At 43.2% G+C, this 19,507-nt stretch overlaps 1 protein-coding gene across 1 annotated transcript; it reads right to left on the reverse strand.

Annotated features, from left to right (window-relative positions):
• Positions 1–440: 440 nt before the first annotated feature.
• LOC118080731 (cytochrome b-c1 complex subunit 1, mitochondrial) lies at positions 441–18,460 on the reverse strand. Its single transcript, XM_035106421.2, has 13 exons — positions 18,326–18,460; positions 15,141–15,281; positions 12,337–12,423; positions 10,702–10,831; positions 8,894–9,092; positions 7,941–8,020; positions 7,118–7,233; positions 6,518–6,661; positions 4,469–4,629; positions 3,937–4,022; positions 2,158–2,246; positions 1,553–1,628; positions 441–694 (listed from the first exon to the last, which is right to left on the reverse strand). The coding sequence occupies exons 1-13, from the start codon at positions 18,398–18,400 to the stop codon at positions 630–632; spliced, it is 1,449 nt and encodes a 482-aa protein (XP_034962312.1). The 5' UTR covers positions 18,401–18,460; the 3' UTR covers positions 441–629.
• Between the last annotated feature and the right edge of the window lie 1,047 nt (positions 18,461–19,507).

Genomic DNA, 19,507 nt, shown 5'->3' on the forward strand with positions numbered 1-19,507 from the left:
GAGAAAAACATCACACCACCACTCTGCTCTACAGGTAAAATGAAAGAAGTGCTTCCTTTCCTCTAGTAGCAGAGAAAGGGGCAGCGGCAGTAGAAATCAATGTATCCACATGCCACCTTCTCCTTCTTCCTGCCTATTTGGTGCAAAAAACCCAGAATGAAGCCTCACAGTTTCCCACTAAGGCAAAAACACCAATTCCTGCTTGCTTAAGGCTTCCCCCCTTCCTTCCCTGTGAACTCCTTTCTCAGCAAAGTGCTAAAGCAAAGCGCAGGTCACAAAGTTTTTAAAGAGGTTGTTGCGAGGGTTAAACGATACTGGAGACAAGTGTAAGCAAGATTTAAACGGTAAAAGTGCACCCTCCTTGGAAAGATGAAGAAAAATGCCCTCAGTCCCCATGAGTCATTTCCATTGCAATTTAACCATAAACACTGGATGCCAAATCCATTTAAATTTAATTTATTTAGCTCTCTGGGATGCACCTCTTACACAACGATACAAGAAGAACGTTTGTACAGCAATCATGGAGCCCATCTTGCCATCGGCACACAAGAAACCCACAAGAACAGACCTAGAGGGGAGGACCCTTCATTACCCTCGCTGCCTCGCTTCCATTCTGCATACAACATAGCCTAGAAACGCAGCCAGTACATGGCGCTGCGGATACGGTTGTAGTCCGGAAGTTGTTCAATGGGACCTGAGAGAGAAAGAGAGTTGGTCATTTGAAAACACAGTCAAGAAAACATCTGGCATCATTGCTGTCCCGCCCCTCTCTAATCCACACTAAAACTATTATGGTCTTAAATCAGCTAAAGCAGAGCTAGTCTTACCCGATGGCTATGAAAGACTTAAGATCAATTGTAACAATGTGTCTCTCTGTCCTAGGCTCCTCAGAGCCCAAATCCCCATAGTAGATGTTTGATTCAATAACAGGGCAAAATCCAAGTCTCAGACAATATGGTGTTTGAGGGGATTTTATAGACTCCCAGTTTTGTCTGGAAAGCCCCTTCCAAAGAGCTTTGCTTTGAAGACTTAGGTGGAAACTTTAATGACTGCAGTGTGTGATGGAGGAATCACCAGCTCCTTTAAGTAACCAAGCTGTTCAGGCAGGTTTTCCAAGGGAAGCGTTTCCTTGGCTGACAGTCAAAGATGCAGGAATGCTGCTACAATGAGCCAGCCCACCTGCTGGTGTTGTATAAATGAAACGGACCCCAAATGAAACATTTTGCAAATGTTGCCAGAGCCCTACTCGGTTAAAATCGTAGCTCCCTCATAACAGGAGATGTAAAAAGGGTGGCCTGCAGACTTGCTACTGCCTCAAGTGCTCAGATCGAACCTGATTCACCAAATGCAGCAGGTGACTAACTTGGCATGGCTAATCTGAAACAGCTCAAACACAGATGAAGCCAAATAAAGGCCAAAATAGGTAAGTGGTGTTATGAAACTCCCTCCACCCCCCCAGAAACCAAGGTTTCTAATGAAAGCAGCTACCATTTATGTCCAGTTCTTTTTCATCTCCCAAGTAGACGAAAACATACGAGGCATAGCCACTTACCAACTGCTGCAACAGCTGGGCATCTGTCATAGAGATATTTGCTGCAGACTTCCCGAATTGTTGCTGCATCAACCGCCTAGAAGTGTCAGAGAAAAGCAGAGGATTACACACTTCAATCAATGAAGTCAGAGGTATTACTTTGCCACTACCCAGCAGACTGCTAGCCAGCAGAACTCTCAAGCTGGAAGGATCTCACATGGTTCAGTGATTTCTAAGATCATCTACAATGTCTTTCCCTCAATATACATAGGAAAGCTTTACAATTTTCTGCAGCACCTATACAATTAGCCTCAAACATGCCAGCACCACACTTCAAGAACCACAGTACACTTTCCTAAACATTTTTGTATGTTGTGACTAGGGTTCCAGATCTGTACAAAACAGGGGTATCTAGGCTTGATTTCCTGATCTTGAGTTCTCTAAGCTCACTGCTGATGAGCAGGTGGTTACATATGCTGTACAGATACCGGTATTTAAGTTGAACATAACCACCTAGTTGTTGTTAAAAAGGAACTATGCAGAAGGTCCAGCTTTCAATGGCAAATATTATGTTCCAGAAATGCAAGTATATTTAACTTCTCCTTCCGTTTAATAATGATACCTACAGAAATTCTGGAATCCCATTCTGCCAGAGATATCCGGCGTCCGTAATTCAGCAGATGGCTTCCAATATTCTCACATACAGGAGTGGTACCTGGAACATATGAATTAGTCAATTGTCAGTGGAAACCTTAAGCTGTGTTTTAAGATGTAAAGAACATTATGTAAGACAGGGTCCCCAAACTAAGGCCCGGGGGCCAGATGCGGCTCAATCGCCTTCTAAATCCTGCCCGCGGACGGTCTGGGAATCAGCATATTTTTACATGAGTAGAATGTGTCATTTTATTTAAAATGCATCTCTTGGTTATTTGTGGGGCATAGGAATTTCTTCATATTTTTTTCCAAAATATAGTCCGCCCCCCCCCCACAAGGTCTGAGGGACAGTGGACCGGCCCCCTGCTGAAAAAGTTTGCTGACCCCTGATGTAAGACTATGCAAGCAGCACCTGTTGCGAACTTACATTTAACAGGCCCTGTTATATGCTCTTTTTAGAAATTAATTTCAGAAAGCTACTTGTTTCTGGCTGGAGGCAAGAATTAGGTGAAGCCACAGATAGGACTATACTTCAGCTATACTTAAGTTAAAGGTTTGTTGTTGTTTAGTCGTTTAGTCGTGTCCGACTCTTCGTGACCCCATGGACCATAGCACGCCAGGCACTCCTGTCTTCCACTGCCTCCCACAGTTTGGTCAAACTCATGTTCGTAGCTTCGAGAGCACTGTCCAACCATCTCGTCCTCTGTCGTCCCCTTCTCCTAGTGCCCTCAATCTTTCCCAACATCAGGGTCTTTTCCAAGGATTCTTCTCTTCTCATGAGGTGGCCAAAGTATTGGAGCCTCAGCTTCACGATCTGTCCTTCCAGGGAGCACTCAGGGCTGATTTCCTTAAGAATGGATAGGTTTGATCTTCTTGCAGTCCATGGGACTCTCAAGAGTCTCCTCCAGCACCATAATTCAAAAGCATCAATTCTTCGGCGCTCAGCCTTCTTTATGGTCCAGCTCTCACTTCCATACATCACTACTGGGAAAACCATAGCTTTAACATGGATCAATGCCTTGTCGTGGCAAAGGGGCTTGAATAACTCAGAGAAGCTATGAGCTATGCCATGCAGGGCCACCCAAGATGGACAGGTCATAGTGGAGAGTTTTGACTAAACGTGATCCACCTGGAGAAGGAACTGGCAAGCCACTCCAGTATCCCTGCCAAGAAAACTCCATGGACAAAGACAACAGGCATATAAAAGTTAAAGGTTTACACACACACAAATCCAGGCAAACAAGTGGCATTATCAAGGGACAGATAGAAGTATCTGGAGTCCCAGGACTATCTTAAGAGACACTCCCTATTTCTCTCCTAGGAAGGACTGGTTCTTCAAAGATGATGGTTTCTACAACATATTTGTGCTTCATCCAAGCTAATGATCTTAACCATATCCAATTCATATAGTTGAGACTTATTTTAATCTCATGTCAGCTCCACTTATTTTCCATCATGGAGACAAATGGGTCTCATCTAGGAAGCTCCAAATCTGAACCAAGTGATAAAGACAAAAGGGAGCAGAAGAAAGATTGTGTTGTTTCTGACTGGCACAGATAATTGCATTAACAAGAGTAGCCTTCCTGCTCCAGAAGTTGCACACAATGGACAGATCACAGGAAAAAGCTTACTAGTCAAATAGCTTGGGCTTTACGTCCAAGTGAGAGTCAGGGACCTGGAGAAACATTCAAAGATCCACTCAGAAAGTGCAAAGCAGGAACTACCCAACTTTTTTTTTAAAAAAATCATACCATCCAGTTGAGCCATCAGTGCGTTACGAACAATGTTTTTGGCTCTCTTCACCTCGCTGTCAGTCACACTGGTACAGAGGCGCATCCTGCACAGGAAGCAGAGGGGAAATGTTAATCAAATGCCAACCACTTTTAGGCGACTCTGCCTTTCATGTTTTCATAGGCTCAATATTTAATCTTTACTATGGTTACTAATCAATAGACAAAACCTGAGAGGTGCAAGCCATATAAGAAGTGATCAAAAAGCAGCACAATCATGGGCAAATGAGTTAATATCCTGAATGTGATGTCTGCATACCAGCCCTCAATGTTATTCATATTCTTTTCTATATAACACATGTAATTGATGCTTCTTCCTTAATAGGCTTAATTGACATTTTCAATACCTATGGCCCCGAGAGATTTACACATGTCATAGATGGGTTGTAGTGAGATACATTGTGAAGCCTTATACTGTCCTGTCTATACCTAGTATTTGTAAAGCTAACTCAATGTACTTTAGGAACAAAGCTGGCAATGAGCTCATACTCACCATTCACCCTGGGCAAAGTGCAGTGTATCTTCAATATTCAAAGCATCAGAAACAAAATAGAGACCGAACAGACCTGTGTCAGAGTAGCAAGTGTTGAAGGATTGGAAACTTTGACACAGCTTGTTTTCCACAGCAATTCTAGCCAGCCTGCTCGACTGATTCTGTAGGTAAAATAATTATGACCAGTTATGGCCATCTGGTTTGCCCACCAAACCCACCAAGAAGTTAAAATTAAGGAAGCAGAAAACCCAGACATCATAGACCACTGTGACTGTGGATGAAATCCACACTCTGTGACAGAGACTGTTCCTCAATTGCACAGATACTATGAGAATGGAAGTCAGAAAACCAAAGGGACTAGCCTGGCAATTACTTTGAAATTTGTTTGCTTTGGAGATAGTTTCAAACTTGCCATGTGAGAATCCCAATTCCTTGGGTCGCTCAGTATGCAGTTTCATGTTGCAGTGCAGTGCAGTCACTGCTCTCTCCACCCCCCCACCCCCCAAAATTTGGGGCACTAGTTTTTGCTGGGGTTTTTTAACCCAGACTATACAAGGAGGTACTTTATAATGAACGAAACCATTGTCTCACTTGTCCTGTTTTCAATTACCCTAACAAGAAGCAGATCAATTGGAGATATTAAGGGCTGAGCCTGGGGTTTCTATATGCAAGGGACATACAATGAGCTACAACCCTTGTCGACACCTGCCAGAAAGACATCAAGGAGCACATTCTCAGATTTATATTCATGTTGATAGTCAAAGATAAACACACAGCAGTTTGTGGTTCTATTCTCATGACTAGCAGTAGCTGAATTATCTAAGTGCATGAAGATAGCAGAAACAGATGCATCAATAAGTCAAAATCTAAGCATGTCTTGACTGTTCAAAGTGCCTGAATGCTGACCTACTCAAGCACTGCACCAGCAGCGAACGCATGTAGTGAACTGATGATTAACTCTAAATGATCTGAGTTCCCTCAATGAGACTTTAAATCCAAGGCATGTAATCTTGCCTTCCTCAAGCCTATTGTTTTCCAGAGACCTGTATATTCAAATGTGAAAGGCAAGAATCATTTTCCAGGCAACTCATGTTTACCTGACCATGTTAGATTTGAGGAGACTCACTGAATAGATTCCCTCTCTATTCAGGAATTATGGCTTTTGAAATTACAATCTCCACAATACACTCTTCAATGTTAACAAAAATATTGGAAGTATATAGCTATAATGGAGAACAGGGCCGGCTCTAGGGGAAGGCTGGGTGGCGCGGGGTGCCAAGGCGCCGGGCCGCCAGCGGGGTGCTGCGCCCGCCCACCAGCCGCTGCAAGAAATGGGGTGGGGGGTGGGGGCGCCGGAGCGATCTCCGCACCACGGCGCCAGGGCGCTTGACATGCTTAAGACGGCCCTGATGCAGGATATCACACATAATTTGAGATTTCAACAAGGACTAGAGCAGGCATCCCCAAACTGCGGCCTTCCATATGTTTTGGCCTACAATTCCCATGATCCCTAGCTAACAGGACCAGTGGTCGGAAAGATGGGAGTTGTAGTCCAAAACATCTGGGAGTTGTAGGGCCAAAGTTTGGGGGTGCCTGGACTAGAGCCTCTAGACAGTTTTAACAGATTTGGCAATCCTTTATGACAGATACAGTGGAAGCAACAGACAAGCCAAGCAAATCTGGAACTATGCTTGGTGTTCTGATAATTTAAAGGCAGCCCTGTTTAGGGAAGTTTTTAATGACTGACGTTTTATTGTGTTTTTAATATCCTGTTGGAAGCCGGCCAGAGTGGCTGGGGAGGCCCAGCCAGATGGGCGGGGTACAAGTAATAGATGATGATGACAGTCTACCTGAACTTTGCTATTTTAACTCATGTGCAACTAACTCAAACACAACATCAAATTAAGGCCACATTTTCACACTATGGGTTCATCTACCTAAAACAGCAAAGTGCTGTATAATTTTGCTGGCATACAAAATGGAAATGCATGTGGGAGGAGACTGTTACAAGTAATGCAAAATAGATATCCCAGTCCCATAGGAACTTACCTTGCCACCACCAAAAGTAACATCGTATCGCCCAATGACTGCATTAGCTACCAGAAGGGGAATATTGTCTGGACTGGCCCAGCCTGGTCCCTCCACTGCAATAGCAACATGAGCCAAAGGCATATCATCATCTCTGACTCTGATCTGGAAAAACACACACGAGAAATGAGTTCAGGTTTCAGGAGTGGACTGTGAGATCACATGCACTGTTCCCTCTCACCACATATTGCTGATAGATAGCACAGAAGAGGGCAGAGCACATTTAAACAATAGGGAGGCACAGGAATCCATATGCAGGATCTTTGTGCCTGCACACTCCAATCCTAAACTTGGGTTTTCAGCTTCAAAAATATGTATAAATACAGAGCAGCCTCTTACAATAGTTTGTCCAAAAAGAGGGGTTTGACAAAAAGAAAAGAAAAAAAAGGGAGAGAGGAAGGCTATATTCTGGGGAGGTGAATTCAAGACTAGAATACAATTTTGCTACACAAAAGGAGTCAGCAAACTATTTTATCACTATTAAGAACTGCCTAAGTGAAATTGACACTTTCTGAGATTCACTCTCTGCTTGTTAAGGATGCAAAGTATTTAAGACTCTACCTCACTCCCAGTGAAGCGGCAGTACGGAGGAATGGGGATTGTGTCGTCCTTGTATTCGTAGGGAACATTGCCAAAATGCTGCTTGGCAAGCTCCACAACTTCTTTGTGGCTGACCCCTAGTAAAGAAAGCAAAAGGAGTGACAACAATACAATGGCTTCTGTTTTCAAGAAAGAATACAAAAAAAATTTGTTGTTTGGCAGCTGCATAAGATGTTAAAATCTTATTCTCTGATAGCTCTTTGGGCAAAAGTAGTTTAGCAGAAATTTACACAGTGCATATTGTCACAGGAAAGTTAATTCTCCCACCCCAATTAAAATTTATTCACCAAGTCTATCTACTCAAACGTCTTTTACTACATAAAAACATTTTATCTGATTTCATGTGAAACTGAAAAAAGTAAACTGGACGTTCTGTTAGTTTAGGCCCTATTAATTTCATTTTCACTATGCTAGGAAGGAAAAAAAACTGGGAATGTGGTCCATTCAATCATAACATAAGACCTCAAAAGACATGGAATATGATTCTTGATTCTAAGCTTCCTTGATTGATTGCTATGCATATACAGGGTGTAGTGTGTACTTCTAGAAAACATTCAGAAAAGATTCTGACAAAGGCCAGTGAAATAAAGGAACTGCAAGTACCACCAGGGGAAGTTGTTTGATTTCCCTCTTGCCTTTGATGGGCTAATCTGACTTGAGATATTTTGCCATCTGCCCAATGCTGGCCCCTACTGTAATCCTATTGACATTGGTATATACCATAATTGTACATCAGGCCAGTCTAAGAAAGAGGAGTTATTCCTAACAGTAAACTAGTACCGACCTCCAGCAGCTGCCAGGACCATGCGAGGGGCTTTGTAGTGAGTCTCAATATATTCTGTTAGATTTGCACGGGACAAATGCCTAATGAAAATACAAAAAAATACATTAAATATGCAGAGATGAGTTTCTTGTGCAGTTTTTACACCACTGCAATTCAAGCACTCTGGAGACCCCTACCTTTCCTTCCTAACAGATAGTAGCTGCAATCAAACTAGCTTAGGATACTTAATTCCTGTTTTTTTTATTAAAAAAAACCAATTGTTCTAAAATATGTATAACTGCGCAGGATTGTAATGTCTCAGTCACATGGAATTAGCATGAGAATCATTTCATTGGACTTGGACCTGAAGAGATGCCAATCTGGATCTCTGCTCAGAAGGGAAGTATTAGACAAATCACTGTTCCTCACCCAGTGTGCTTTATTTGGAAAACGGGAACAACAGTGATCAATTCTTAATAAAAGTTGTAAAAATACAGACTGTCAAGTCCTTGGCAACGTCTTGCACTACTGATCTGCTTTCAATTGCAACTTCTTTCTAAAGTTTAGTATGTTAAGCTTTTAGTCCTGTTGTTGGAAAGCCGTTATCCCTCTTCTTTTCAACATCCATTAAAATAATGCAGGAAGTCCCAGGTTCAATCTCCAGCAAGTCCGTGTAGGACAAAGAATGTCACCTGCATGAAACCCTGGAGAGCTGTTGTCAATCAGTGTCAACAATATTGAGCTAGGTAGACCAACGGTCTAACCTGGTATAAAGTATCCTATGCTCGCCATTTAAATACACACCTTCTCTTTGCTTTTGTTAAGGCCCTTGCTACCTTATGTATTATATGATACACCTTACCATTTATTTCAGTTATTTACTTCAAACAAGAACCTCCATAAAATATAATCTAGCAGTGGAGGGGAAATGATTTCAGATGCGCTTTATTAGCCAGGGAATAAGCTCTCCTTACTTTGCATTTGCTGTTGTTCCTTCAACAGTCCGGCTCAATGCAGTGCCTTGATAAGCTGTAGCGTGAAGGTAATCAAAGGTGACATGGGACAAGCTGCCATCAAGTTCTTGCATTTCTTGAAGGATGACATTCCGCTCCTTTTCAATCTGGGAATCCTCATAGCTGCCGTTCTGCACTACATCAGCCAGAATCTCAATTGCTAAAAAAAGAAAAGAAAAAGGGGTGGGGGTGAGAAGAGACATGCTGCTTAAGACATATTTTCTTGCCAAACTGAATGGAGAAGACAACTAGACATTCTTGGGCAAGAAAGGAACTTGCACACAGATAAGCATAGAGCTAATAATTGCAACTGATCTGTTTTTCAAAAGCCAAGCCATGGACCTTACTTTGGAAAATGTGGATATCTCTGCTGTAGTTTCTGGTATGTGAATGGTGCCATCATACCCCTCCCCCTGCCAATATCTCCCAGTGCAAAACTGGCGTGTGCATCTTCTGGGCTGCACTCTGGCATGAGTCACATGACCTGTGCAAGAGCATGGTGCCCCAAACATGTGTTTTGGGGCACTGCAATCTCACATGTTTTCGGGTGCTGTGCTCTTCACGAGAGCACAGCCCACCACAATGGGATGTTCCGGACATTTGACGGGTATGTTCCAAAGGCACCCTGGGATCCACAGACCACCAAGTGGGAACCACTGGCCAGTGTTCAAAACTCCCATGGTTCTAGGAGCATTTTGTGACAGGAAATTTCATTAGAGCAAGCAGTTTCTGAGCTCTGGGCACAGTATTGTGCCAAAAATTCAGATTAAAACTGCATAATGGAAGGAAAGGAGGGCCTTTTTTCTGCCTCCCCACTTCCAGCTACTCTCTTAAGACTGGAGAAGAGACCCTGTTAAGAGTAGTAGGGGGGTGGGCAGGGGAAGGACTAGACTATGTGAAAAATGAACATGATGTTTTAGCGTAATGCAGTTCATTCATTTTCAGCTTTGTATTTTTGTTATTAAAAAGCTTGCCTAGGCATTCTGTTGTTGTGCCCATAACCTAGGTTTAAGGTGCCATTTAGCTCCTAGCTTTCATATCTCAGTTTCTAACAATGCTACTGGCATACAGCATTTATGGCATCATAAAGCTACCACACAACCAACCCCCCAGTGATGACAAATAGAACACACCCTCCATCTTATTTCCTGCCTGTCATTCGCATTCTTCTCCGCTCTGCTGGTTTTATACTTCCCCTGCTTCTATTATTCTCCATCCCTACACCTCCCAAAATCCAACATCTCATTTGGGTTTACATCTCAGTTGCCATTATATGGACCTGAATGAACAGTTCAAATGCTTAAAATACAAAGCTTTTGCTAGCATATAGGGTAGGTGGTCTATGCATCTACCATTTCGTGAAATAATCAAAGAGTGGAATTTCTGCCAAGGCAGCACAATTTTACATCTTTTGATAATTGCTGGGATCATTGTGGCCAATTTTGGCCATCTGAAGGCAATTGCTTCTTGACAGCAATAAAGTAACCATTTGTCCAGTCTTGGGCAACTTCCTTTAGGAAACCACAACACAGAGGCTGCCAAGTGGTTAATGCACTGTTATCATGTGGAAAATTGCTTCCTGCTGACTGAAATTGGCTTAAATCAAAAGCCATTATTTTGTGTGGAAGTGCAATTAAAATACAGCCTTCTACAAAAACCCCATGGAATTGTTTTGTCCTTTGAAAGCTAATTAAACACAAATGCAAAAAAAGCAATATCCCCGCCTGCCAAATTCTCAAGTGTCAATTAACACAACCCAATGGCACTACCTTTGGGCAAATCTTTGGCTAGCGCTTTCATGAAGAAGGCAGTCTGCTCACGAGAGGTGTAACTATTGAGATGTGCACCCATGCTTTCAACTTCCTTTTCAAATTCAGGACCAGGGCGTTTCTTTGTACCCTAAAGAAATAGAGATAGACAAACAATTGGATATCTGGGGGCATAATGAGTATGTATCAGTAGCTGAAACACCAGAATTTTTAACGTATGTGGAAACTCTCAAATTGCGCAACAGAATACAAATTCAACTCAACACTGTCACAAAATACTGCCACAGAGCATTTGTCTTAAGTCAATTAAAAAGAAATTCTTTAAAAAGTAGTCTCTTTCAGAATGTCTTAAAAATGCTAAGCATTTGAAGAATTCACTCTGATGTGGTGAGCACAAGTTCTCCCTGCATGTAAAGGTAAAGGGACCCCTGACCATTAGGTCCAGTCGTGACTGACTCTGGGGTTGCGCGCTCATCTCGCATTATTGGCCAAGGGAGCCGGCGTATAGCTTCCAGGTCATGTGGCCAGCATGACAAAGCCGCTTCTGGTGAACTAGAGCAGCACACGGAAACGCCGTTTACCTTCCCGCTGTAGCGGTTCCTATTTATCTACTTGCATTTTGACGTGCTTTCGAACTGCTAGGTTGGCAGGAGCTGGGACCAAGCAACGGGAGCTCACCCCGTCACAGGGATTCGAACCGCCGACCTTCTGATCAGCAAGCCCTAGGCTCAGTGGTTTAACCACAGCGCCACCTGGGTCCCTTCTCCCTGCATGTGGATATGTACAAATAATATTCACCATACAAAGGACATAGTAATCACTTTATTACATTTTTATTCTTTCTCCTCAATGAAGTGGAATATGAGAATCTGATTTCAGCCACAGAGAATAATGGGAGAAACAATCATTAAGAACAGGCTGATTAAATTTACAGACACATATCATGGTGGATCAGAGAATCAGTGCTGCTTTATAAAGGCTATTCATGCTCTTCCCAAATATACTGAAACTATCAGATAAGTATGATCCAATAAATCTGATTTTTCTAGAAGTCCTTGCCAGAGATCACTGCAAAGTCATGCACTCATTGCCAATGCTGGTCTTTCTTTTTTCCTATTAACTAGCCCTGATTATCTTTATGTGGGTTGTAAAGAAATCAGACTGTGTAAAAGAAATTGGGAGGGAATATGGGGTTAATTTGCTTCCTAGAGCTAACCTTGGCTGGCTAGTAAATATCTCGAGATGCTAAAAAACTAAAGAGGTAAAGTGTGAATTCCAATTATACTGGTCTGTAAAAGGCATTAAAGCAAAAGAATGCATCTTTGATGTTGGTTTGTTTGTGGACTGGGATATAAAGGATAAGAGGTAATACCAAGCTTAGGGAAGGAGGAAGGAGAGCAGGCTGGTAAGATCCTAAGGATTCTGACTGAAAGATCCTTGCTTAACAGAACTCTAGCTGACAGGCTAGCAGGATTCAAAATGCCAATCAACTGTATCCAAACAAGACAAAAGACTGCTCCATGATCTAAGGAAACATCATGCAAAATTTGGTTACAATAGCCTTAGAGGTCTCCAGATGCATAGTGAACAGACAAACAAGTCTCCAAAAATATTTAGAAAATATTGACACCTCACCTTAAAAGCCAGGTGTTCCACAAAGTTGCCAACTCCATTGTTCTTCTCAGTTTCATAGCGGCTTCCCACTCTGATCCACACCCCAACCTGACAAAAAAGAAACAGTGAGTAAATACATTACGTATTAGACCAATTCTCCAGACGTTTGTCTGCTATTAAGAGTACACAGAAAGCAGTAGCTTACCTACAATTTTCACTACACAGAGAATGACAATTACACTCTTAAATCCCTATTTCTCCCTGTATTTTGTAGTTTACAGAGGCTTTTCTTACTGAGGCACAGCCTTTCTACTAATTGAATTTGTTCAAAGCATAATTGGAATTGAAAGTACAACAGGGGTTTGGTTCTAAAGCCTCCTCAGTGGTGGCACCCCTGGTGTGGAATAGCCACCACAAAGATAAATGCCTTCCTTATGGCCGTTTTCATGCCAGATTAAGACCTTTTCATTATCTTAGGCCACGGGTGTCAAACACAAGGCCCGGGGCCCAAATCCGGCCCGCCAGACCTCGTCATGTGGCCCGCCGAGCGCCCCAGCCAGCGGGACCCAGCAGTGGGACCTTGCTGCTGAAGCGCCGCGCCAACAAAGCGCCGACAAACAGCTGGGGCCGGGGAAATGCTTTTTGCCCCTGGTTCCCTTCGCGCTCTTTTCTGGCGCTGAATCAAGGCGGCGACCCTCCCTTCCCTTTCTCTCTTCCTCTCTCTCGTTCTTATTCTTTCTTTCCCTCTCCTTCCTTCCTTCTTTATCTCTGTCTTCTCTCCCTCTTTCTTTTTCTTTCCTTCTTTATTCCTTCTTTCCTACTCTTCTTTCTCTCACCTCTTTCCTTCCTCTCTCCCTCCTGCTCCCTCTTTTCTTCCTTCCTTCCTTCCTTCCTTTCTTCCTTCCGTCCTTCCCAACTTTCTTCCTCTCCCTCATTCTTATTCTTTCTTTCCCTCTACTTCCTTCCTTCTTTCTCCCTTTCCGTCTTCTCTCCCTCTTTCTTTTTCTTTCCTTCTTTATTCTCTTCCTTATTTCCTACTCTTCTTTCTCTCCCCTCTTTCCTTCCTTCCTTCCTCTCTCCCTCCCACTCCCTCTTTTCTTTCTTTCTTCCTTTCTTTCTTCCTTCCTTCCTTCCTCCCCTCCCCTCCCCTCCCTCTCCCTCTCCTCAGAAACATAGGATGCTGCTTTATACTTCTGGCCCTTAAACCCTGGAACCAGGAGAGCAGCTCCAGTGAGTCAACCTCAGCCAGTCCCTTTGGTGAAGGGTGGTGGCTCACTGGCAGAACATCTGTCCTGCATGCAGAAGGACCCCAGCATCTCCAGGTACTAGTAGCTCTGCAAAGGTCCTGCATGAAACCCTAGTGAGCCTCCACCACCCAGTGCAGTTACCAAAAATCATTTTTCAATAAATTGTACAATAATTGTACATTTGAATATCTACTTGCCATTATTCTGACTATGTTTCTGCTTTCAGAGCTAGTTATTACTTACATTATTACAAAAAACAGTAATAATTGAATGCAGTGACAATAATTTATGATAATAAAGAGTGGACACATAGTCCTACAGATACAACCGGCCCTTTGAGGGTGACCAAACTGCTGATGCGGCCCCCGATGAATTTGAGTTTGACACCCCTGTCTTAGGCTCTTAAAATCTTAATTTTAATCCCACTGATTATATGCAGCAATGGCTTTTAAAATATTGTCATATATTGCATTTTATTATTTTATGCCCAGGAATGGCTTGTGTCTAGGTACAGCTTATTAGAACTATAAAGGTGTCTCTATTTGTAGCAATCTGGCTGAAGTTATTTATTCTACTCCATTGCCTTAAGGTACTCCAAGTGAGCCAGAGTTACATTATAGAAGAGTGTTTTAGTAAGAAGAGCAATTCTTTCCTTTAGCAGCAAACAGCCTTTAAAACTATAAAGTCGCCATTATAATAAGTCCTAAAAACAGGGCTGCTGATGAAGAATACTTGAATGGGCAGAAACCAGTAAATATGCCAATGGGATGTCAAAGGCATAATACAGTCCAGAATTTGTGTTCCTTTCACTACCCTTTCATACACTTTTCAGAGTTATTCAAACCTCATATGACCAAGATACGTTCTTCCTGTATCTTCTTACATTGTCTATCACCACTCTAGGTCAGTTGTTTTTAACCTTGAGAGAAATCTTTCCAAGTTGACTTGTCTACTGAGGTCAGAGGTCCTATGTGCCTTGTTGAAGATTCTGAAGCATATTTTAGGGATTGGCTCAGCCAGCTGGTCCTCACTGTTGCCCTGCCTAAACTGAAACTGAACCCGAGAAAACACTCAACGGCTATACACTGAAGAGTAGATCAGTTGCGCTGGGCATGTTTCAGGAACATTTGCCTGTCATTCTGGCCTTCTCACGGAGAAGCCCCAGATAAGCTTCCACAGGAACCTTAGGGTTCTTCAGAATAAAGTATGAGAATCACTTTCATTGATCAGTAGCAAGCAAAGAACAAACAAGCAAAGTTCAAAGAGACGCATCGTCACTTGCTGCTTCATATCTGTGAATTCCTTTTCCTGGAGAGTCACTGAAGTCAGAACATTTTTTGAATCAGCGAGCAGAATAATTTAGTGTTTGGTCCTCATTTAGTTTGATATTTATCTTTTAGAATTTTCTTTTCTTTTTCAAAATTTCTTTTCTATTTTCCAAAATAGTACTTTTTAACTTAAAACTCGGAAAGATGGCAGGTTATATGCTTCAATAAAAAAATTAGCAAACTTAAACTAAACATAGGCCCAACTGAAACAACAGAGATTCTTATTTTCAGAACCCCATATTATGCTTACCGTACAAGTAGGCTGGCCAGATTGTTCAGAAGCAACATGTAAGCCATTGTCTAGAGTGGTGACATGTGTCTCAGGAATATTATGCAGCACCTGAGCATAAGATGCAGTGCTTCCTCTTCTTGTAAAACTCCATAAAGCTGGCTAAAGAAAAGTTTATTGTCAAAAGCACAATTCATATAACAAGATAAATACACGAAGAGTCTTATAAAGACATCAGAGAAATGTGAAAAATTACTTGTATGAAATTTTATGTTGTTACAGAAACCACCTGATGAAATGTGACCACCACCAAAAAAAAATCCCAGAGTTAATACAAAAAATAACTTCTGATCAGAAAGACGACACCATGGGATATGCATACATCAAATACCTGAATGGAGTTTTCAGTATTACATCACCAGTATCTAACTGACCTAACCAATTCCTTCCTATAAGGGTTCAACACACCAGAAAATCCATTTTTGTTCAAAAGAAGCACTACAGAGAGATGGCTATGCAACTTTCCACTGACTGAGCTGAATGTAAAAGGTAAAGGTAAAGGGACCCCTGACCATTAGGTCCAGTCGTGACCGACTCTGGGGTTGCGCGCTCATCTCGCATTATTGGCCGAGGGAGCCGGCGTATAGCTTCCAGGTCATGTGGCCAGCATGACAAAGCCGCTTCTGGCAAACCAGAGCAGCACATGGAAACGCCGTTTACCTTCCCGCTATAGCGGTTCCTATTTATCTACTTGCATTTTGATGTGCTTTCGAACTGCTAGGTTGGCAGGAGCTGGGACCGAGCAACGGGAGCTCACCCCGTCACAGGGATTCGAACCGCTGACCTTCGGATCAGCAAGCCCTAGGCTCAGTGGTTTAGCCCACAGTGCCACCTGGGTCCACCTGAGCTGAATGTAGCACTCTCTTATTGCATTTTGTCTATAAGATCTGAAACATCCAATCTACAACACTGCAATAAACATTTATAAACAACTACCGGTATTTTAAATTTTTGTTGTTTAATCGTTTAGTGGTGTCCGACTCTTCGTGACCCCACGGACCAGAGCACGCCAGGCACTCCTGTCGTCCACTGCCTCCTGCAGCTTGGTCAAACTCATGTTGGTAGCTTCGAGAACTCTGTCCAACCATCTCGTCCTCTGTCGTCCCCTTCTCCTTGTGCCCTCAATCTTTCCCAACATAAGGGTCTTTTCCAGGGAGTCTTCTCTTCTCATGAGGTAGCCAAAGTATTGGAGCCCCAGCTTCAGGATCTGTCCTTCCAGTGAGCACTTAAAAAACCCAGTTACCGGTATTTCACCCAGCAATAAAGGAGAGTCCAAGGCACTCAAAGTCAATGGTCTAAGTAGTCACTAAAAGGTGCTGCTATTAAAGATATTGCCATTCGGCAGTAGCAGGTAAGTGGTATCTAAATTACAAAACTGAAAACGACAAAATATCCATCCTATCCCATTTATTGTTCTAATGTATAAATCTCACCATAACCTACATCTTTCATAAATAGTACTGCCTCAGATTACTGCCCACCAGTTAGCTTAGCATGTGCATCTGTCAAAGTGTAATGATGAGCCATTCTATGCCATGCCTCCCTAGACATTGCAATTGCAAGTGGAAGCAAGCATTTCGTAGACCCCAATGCCATCCATCCACAGAGGGGTGCCAAATACATCAAAACTACCTGTTCAGGAGGATTTGCAGAAAAAAAAGCTTTACAATCATTGTAAAAAAAGTAAAGGGACCCCCTGACTATTAGGTCCAGTCATGACCGACTCTGGGATTGCGCGCTCATCTCGCATTATTGGCCGAGGGAGCCGGCGTACAGCTTCCAGGTCATGTGGCCAGCATGACAAAGCCTATTAGCTAAAAAGAATGCCTTATGAAATCTTCCTTCCAGTACTGAAAACTACAGCTTTTAAAGTGAAAAATGAGGTGCAGAGGCTCCCCCAAATAAACTTGTGAATTGCTACATTACATCTTTACAAATGCACTTGGGTAAATGCACAAATGAACACCACAAAGCATATAAATTACCTGTAGCAGAACATTAAACTTAAAAGTATTAAACTTGCCCCAAATACTAAATAAAAAAATTCCTTCAGTAGCACCTTAAAGACCAACTAAGTTTTTATTTTGGCATGAGCTTTCGTGTGCATGTACACTTCATCAGTGTATCTGATGAAGTGTGCATGCACACGAAAGCTCATACCAAAATAAAAATTTAGTTGGTCTTTAAGGTGCTACTGAAGGAATTTTTTTATTTTGTTTCGACTCAGACCAACACGGCTACCTACCTGTAACCCAAATACTAAGTCAAAATAACGCTTATCTTTCTAAATAGATTGATGACAGAGACAGCTCATTATTTAAATTCAATGTGATCATTTGGGAAACGTCTCTAACAATAAAAACATCCCCAAATTTCATTAAATGACCTGAACTCCTAATTCTATTACCCCATGAATCAAATTTGATGTACACACATCAGAAGCTTATTTTGCAACACAAAAACAAAAAAGGAGATATTTTAAAATCTGCATAATGGTGGCAAGTTGGCAACTTCTGCCCAATCTCACTTTAGCTCAACTATAAACTTAAGAGCTCTGGGACTACCACCACAAATGTTTCGGAAAACATGTTTCCTCCTGTTTTTTTGGACTGTGTTCCCAGAACGCTACCAAGCAAGATGTGGTCAGTACTTCACGCCTAAAAAGAACTGCACCGCTTGACTTCAGAAAGAAACCCTGCTCCTTCTTATGAAGTCTTAGAAAGGCTGCTCGGCGCGCAGGAAAAAAGACTCTGCATGTGCTCAGAGGCACGTTTTATTTTTCCCTCAAAGGACATGGCCAATGTGGGGATATGGGAGCGTAAGTGGCGATGCTGTCAAAATGAGCACCGCCCCAGCAACAGCAGCGGTATGTGTGGCGTGTGTGAAGGTTGGGTGTGTGTGTGTGTGCAACCCACTATATCTGCAGAATGTCACGATTTGCGCTTCCATCGCCGGCAGCTCTCAGCCACTAGGCCTCGCCCGGCTGGTGAAATGGGCTGCCTGGACGGGCGCTGTGACCTTCGCGGGCGGCTTCCCCACAGGCTCCGCACACTCCCCGCTTCGTCCGCTCCCCGCTCTACCCACCACCGCCGCCCCTTCCTCCTTCTTTTCTACCCCGTCAGAGGCCCACCCGGTCAGGCACTCACCGGAGCGTGAGGACCCCGCAGAAGGGCCCGGCTGGCCACACAACCCGCTGCCCGGCACACAGAGGACGCCGCCATCTTGCCGCCTTAACCCCGGCAGCTCGGCAGGAGGAGAGGGAAGAGCGCGTGCGCGGGAGGAGGAAGGGGGGGAAATCAGAGCTGAAGCGAGACATACGCATGCGCAGGATAAAGATGGTAGGTCCCGTAGTCGTCGTAAAGGGACTGTCTGTATTAAGAGGGAGTCACCAGAATGAGAGAGAGAGTTAAGAGTCACACACACAGGCTAAACTTACGGTAAAAGATTGAAGGCCGCCGTTGGTCACGAGCCTCTTCTATGGGCGTCGCTCGCTTGCGTCATTAGAGGGAAGAGGCATATACCTCGCATGGGAAGCCTGAGTGGAAAACTTGTTCCATTTTAGACCGGAAGTGTGTCAAGAGAAGCTAGCAGTGTTTTTGGCGAATCTTCTACCTCTATGAGGGCATAGGTCCATGCTTTTTCTTTCAAAGTTAGTCCAGAATCTCACCCCCTGCTTGTGTGTTTCCGTGTTTCCGAAGATTTAATTCTTTCTCTTAAAACATAAAAAGTCAGAGATAGGGAGCTGAAGAAAAGAAGAACCCATCTCATTAAATGGACAGGCCATTGGTAAAATCTTCCGCCGTCCTGGAAGAGAGGATTTATAACGGGGTTCCAAATTGGGTCTTTGACCAGGGTGAAATAAAGCCTAGTTTCGCCTCTGCCTTTTCCTCTGACAGAGACTCAAAGCAGCTTACTGCTAAAATAAAAGCAGCTAAAAACGGGGAAAGCAATCATTAAAAAAACAACCAATCAATCAAACATTAATAGAATCAAACTTCTAAAAATTCATCTCGTTACCCTCATTCTAATCCAAACGGGAAAATATTAAAACGTCCCCCCCTCCACCTGTTGCACAAAAGGTTCTTCAAGGCAGTGGTACCTGCAACATGATGTTTCAGTGTAGAGCATTGATGTTCAGGGTTTGGTAGTGGCTGTGTTTAGTGAGATGGAGCTATGAAGCCACCATCCTGACACTTGTGCTGCTCCTGCTTTCCTGGATGGGGCTGGGGGCAGGGCAATGGTGCAGTTGGGGCAGGCACCCCTGCCGGTTCAACTACACAGCCCTGATCTCGATGCCACCTTGCCCCAAACCTGTTAAAAAAAAATGT

The sequence above is a fragment of the Zootoca vivipara genome, chromosome 2 (assembly GCF_963506605.1).
Source record: "Zootoca vivipara chromosome 2, rZooViv1.1, whole genome shotgun sequence".
Lineage (NCBI taxonomy): Eukaryota > Metazoa > Chordata > Lepidosauria > Squamata > Lacertidae > Zootoca > Zootoca vivipara.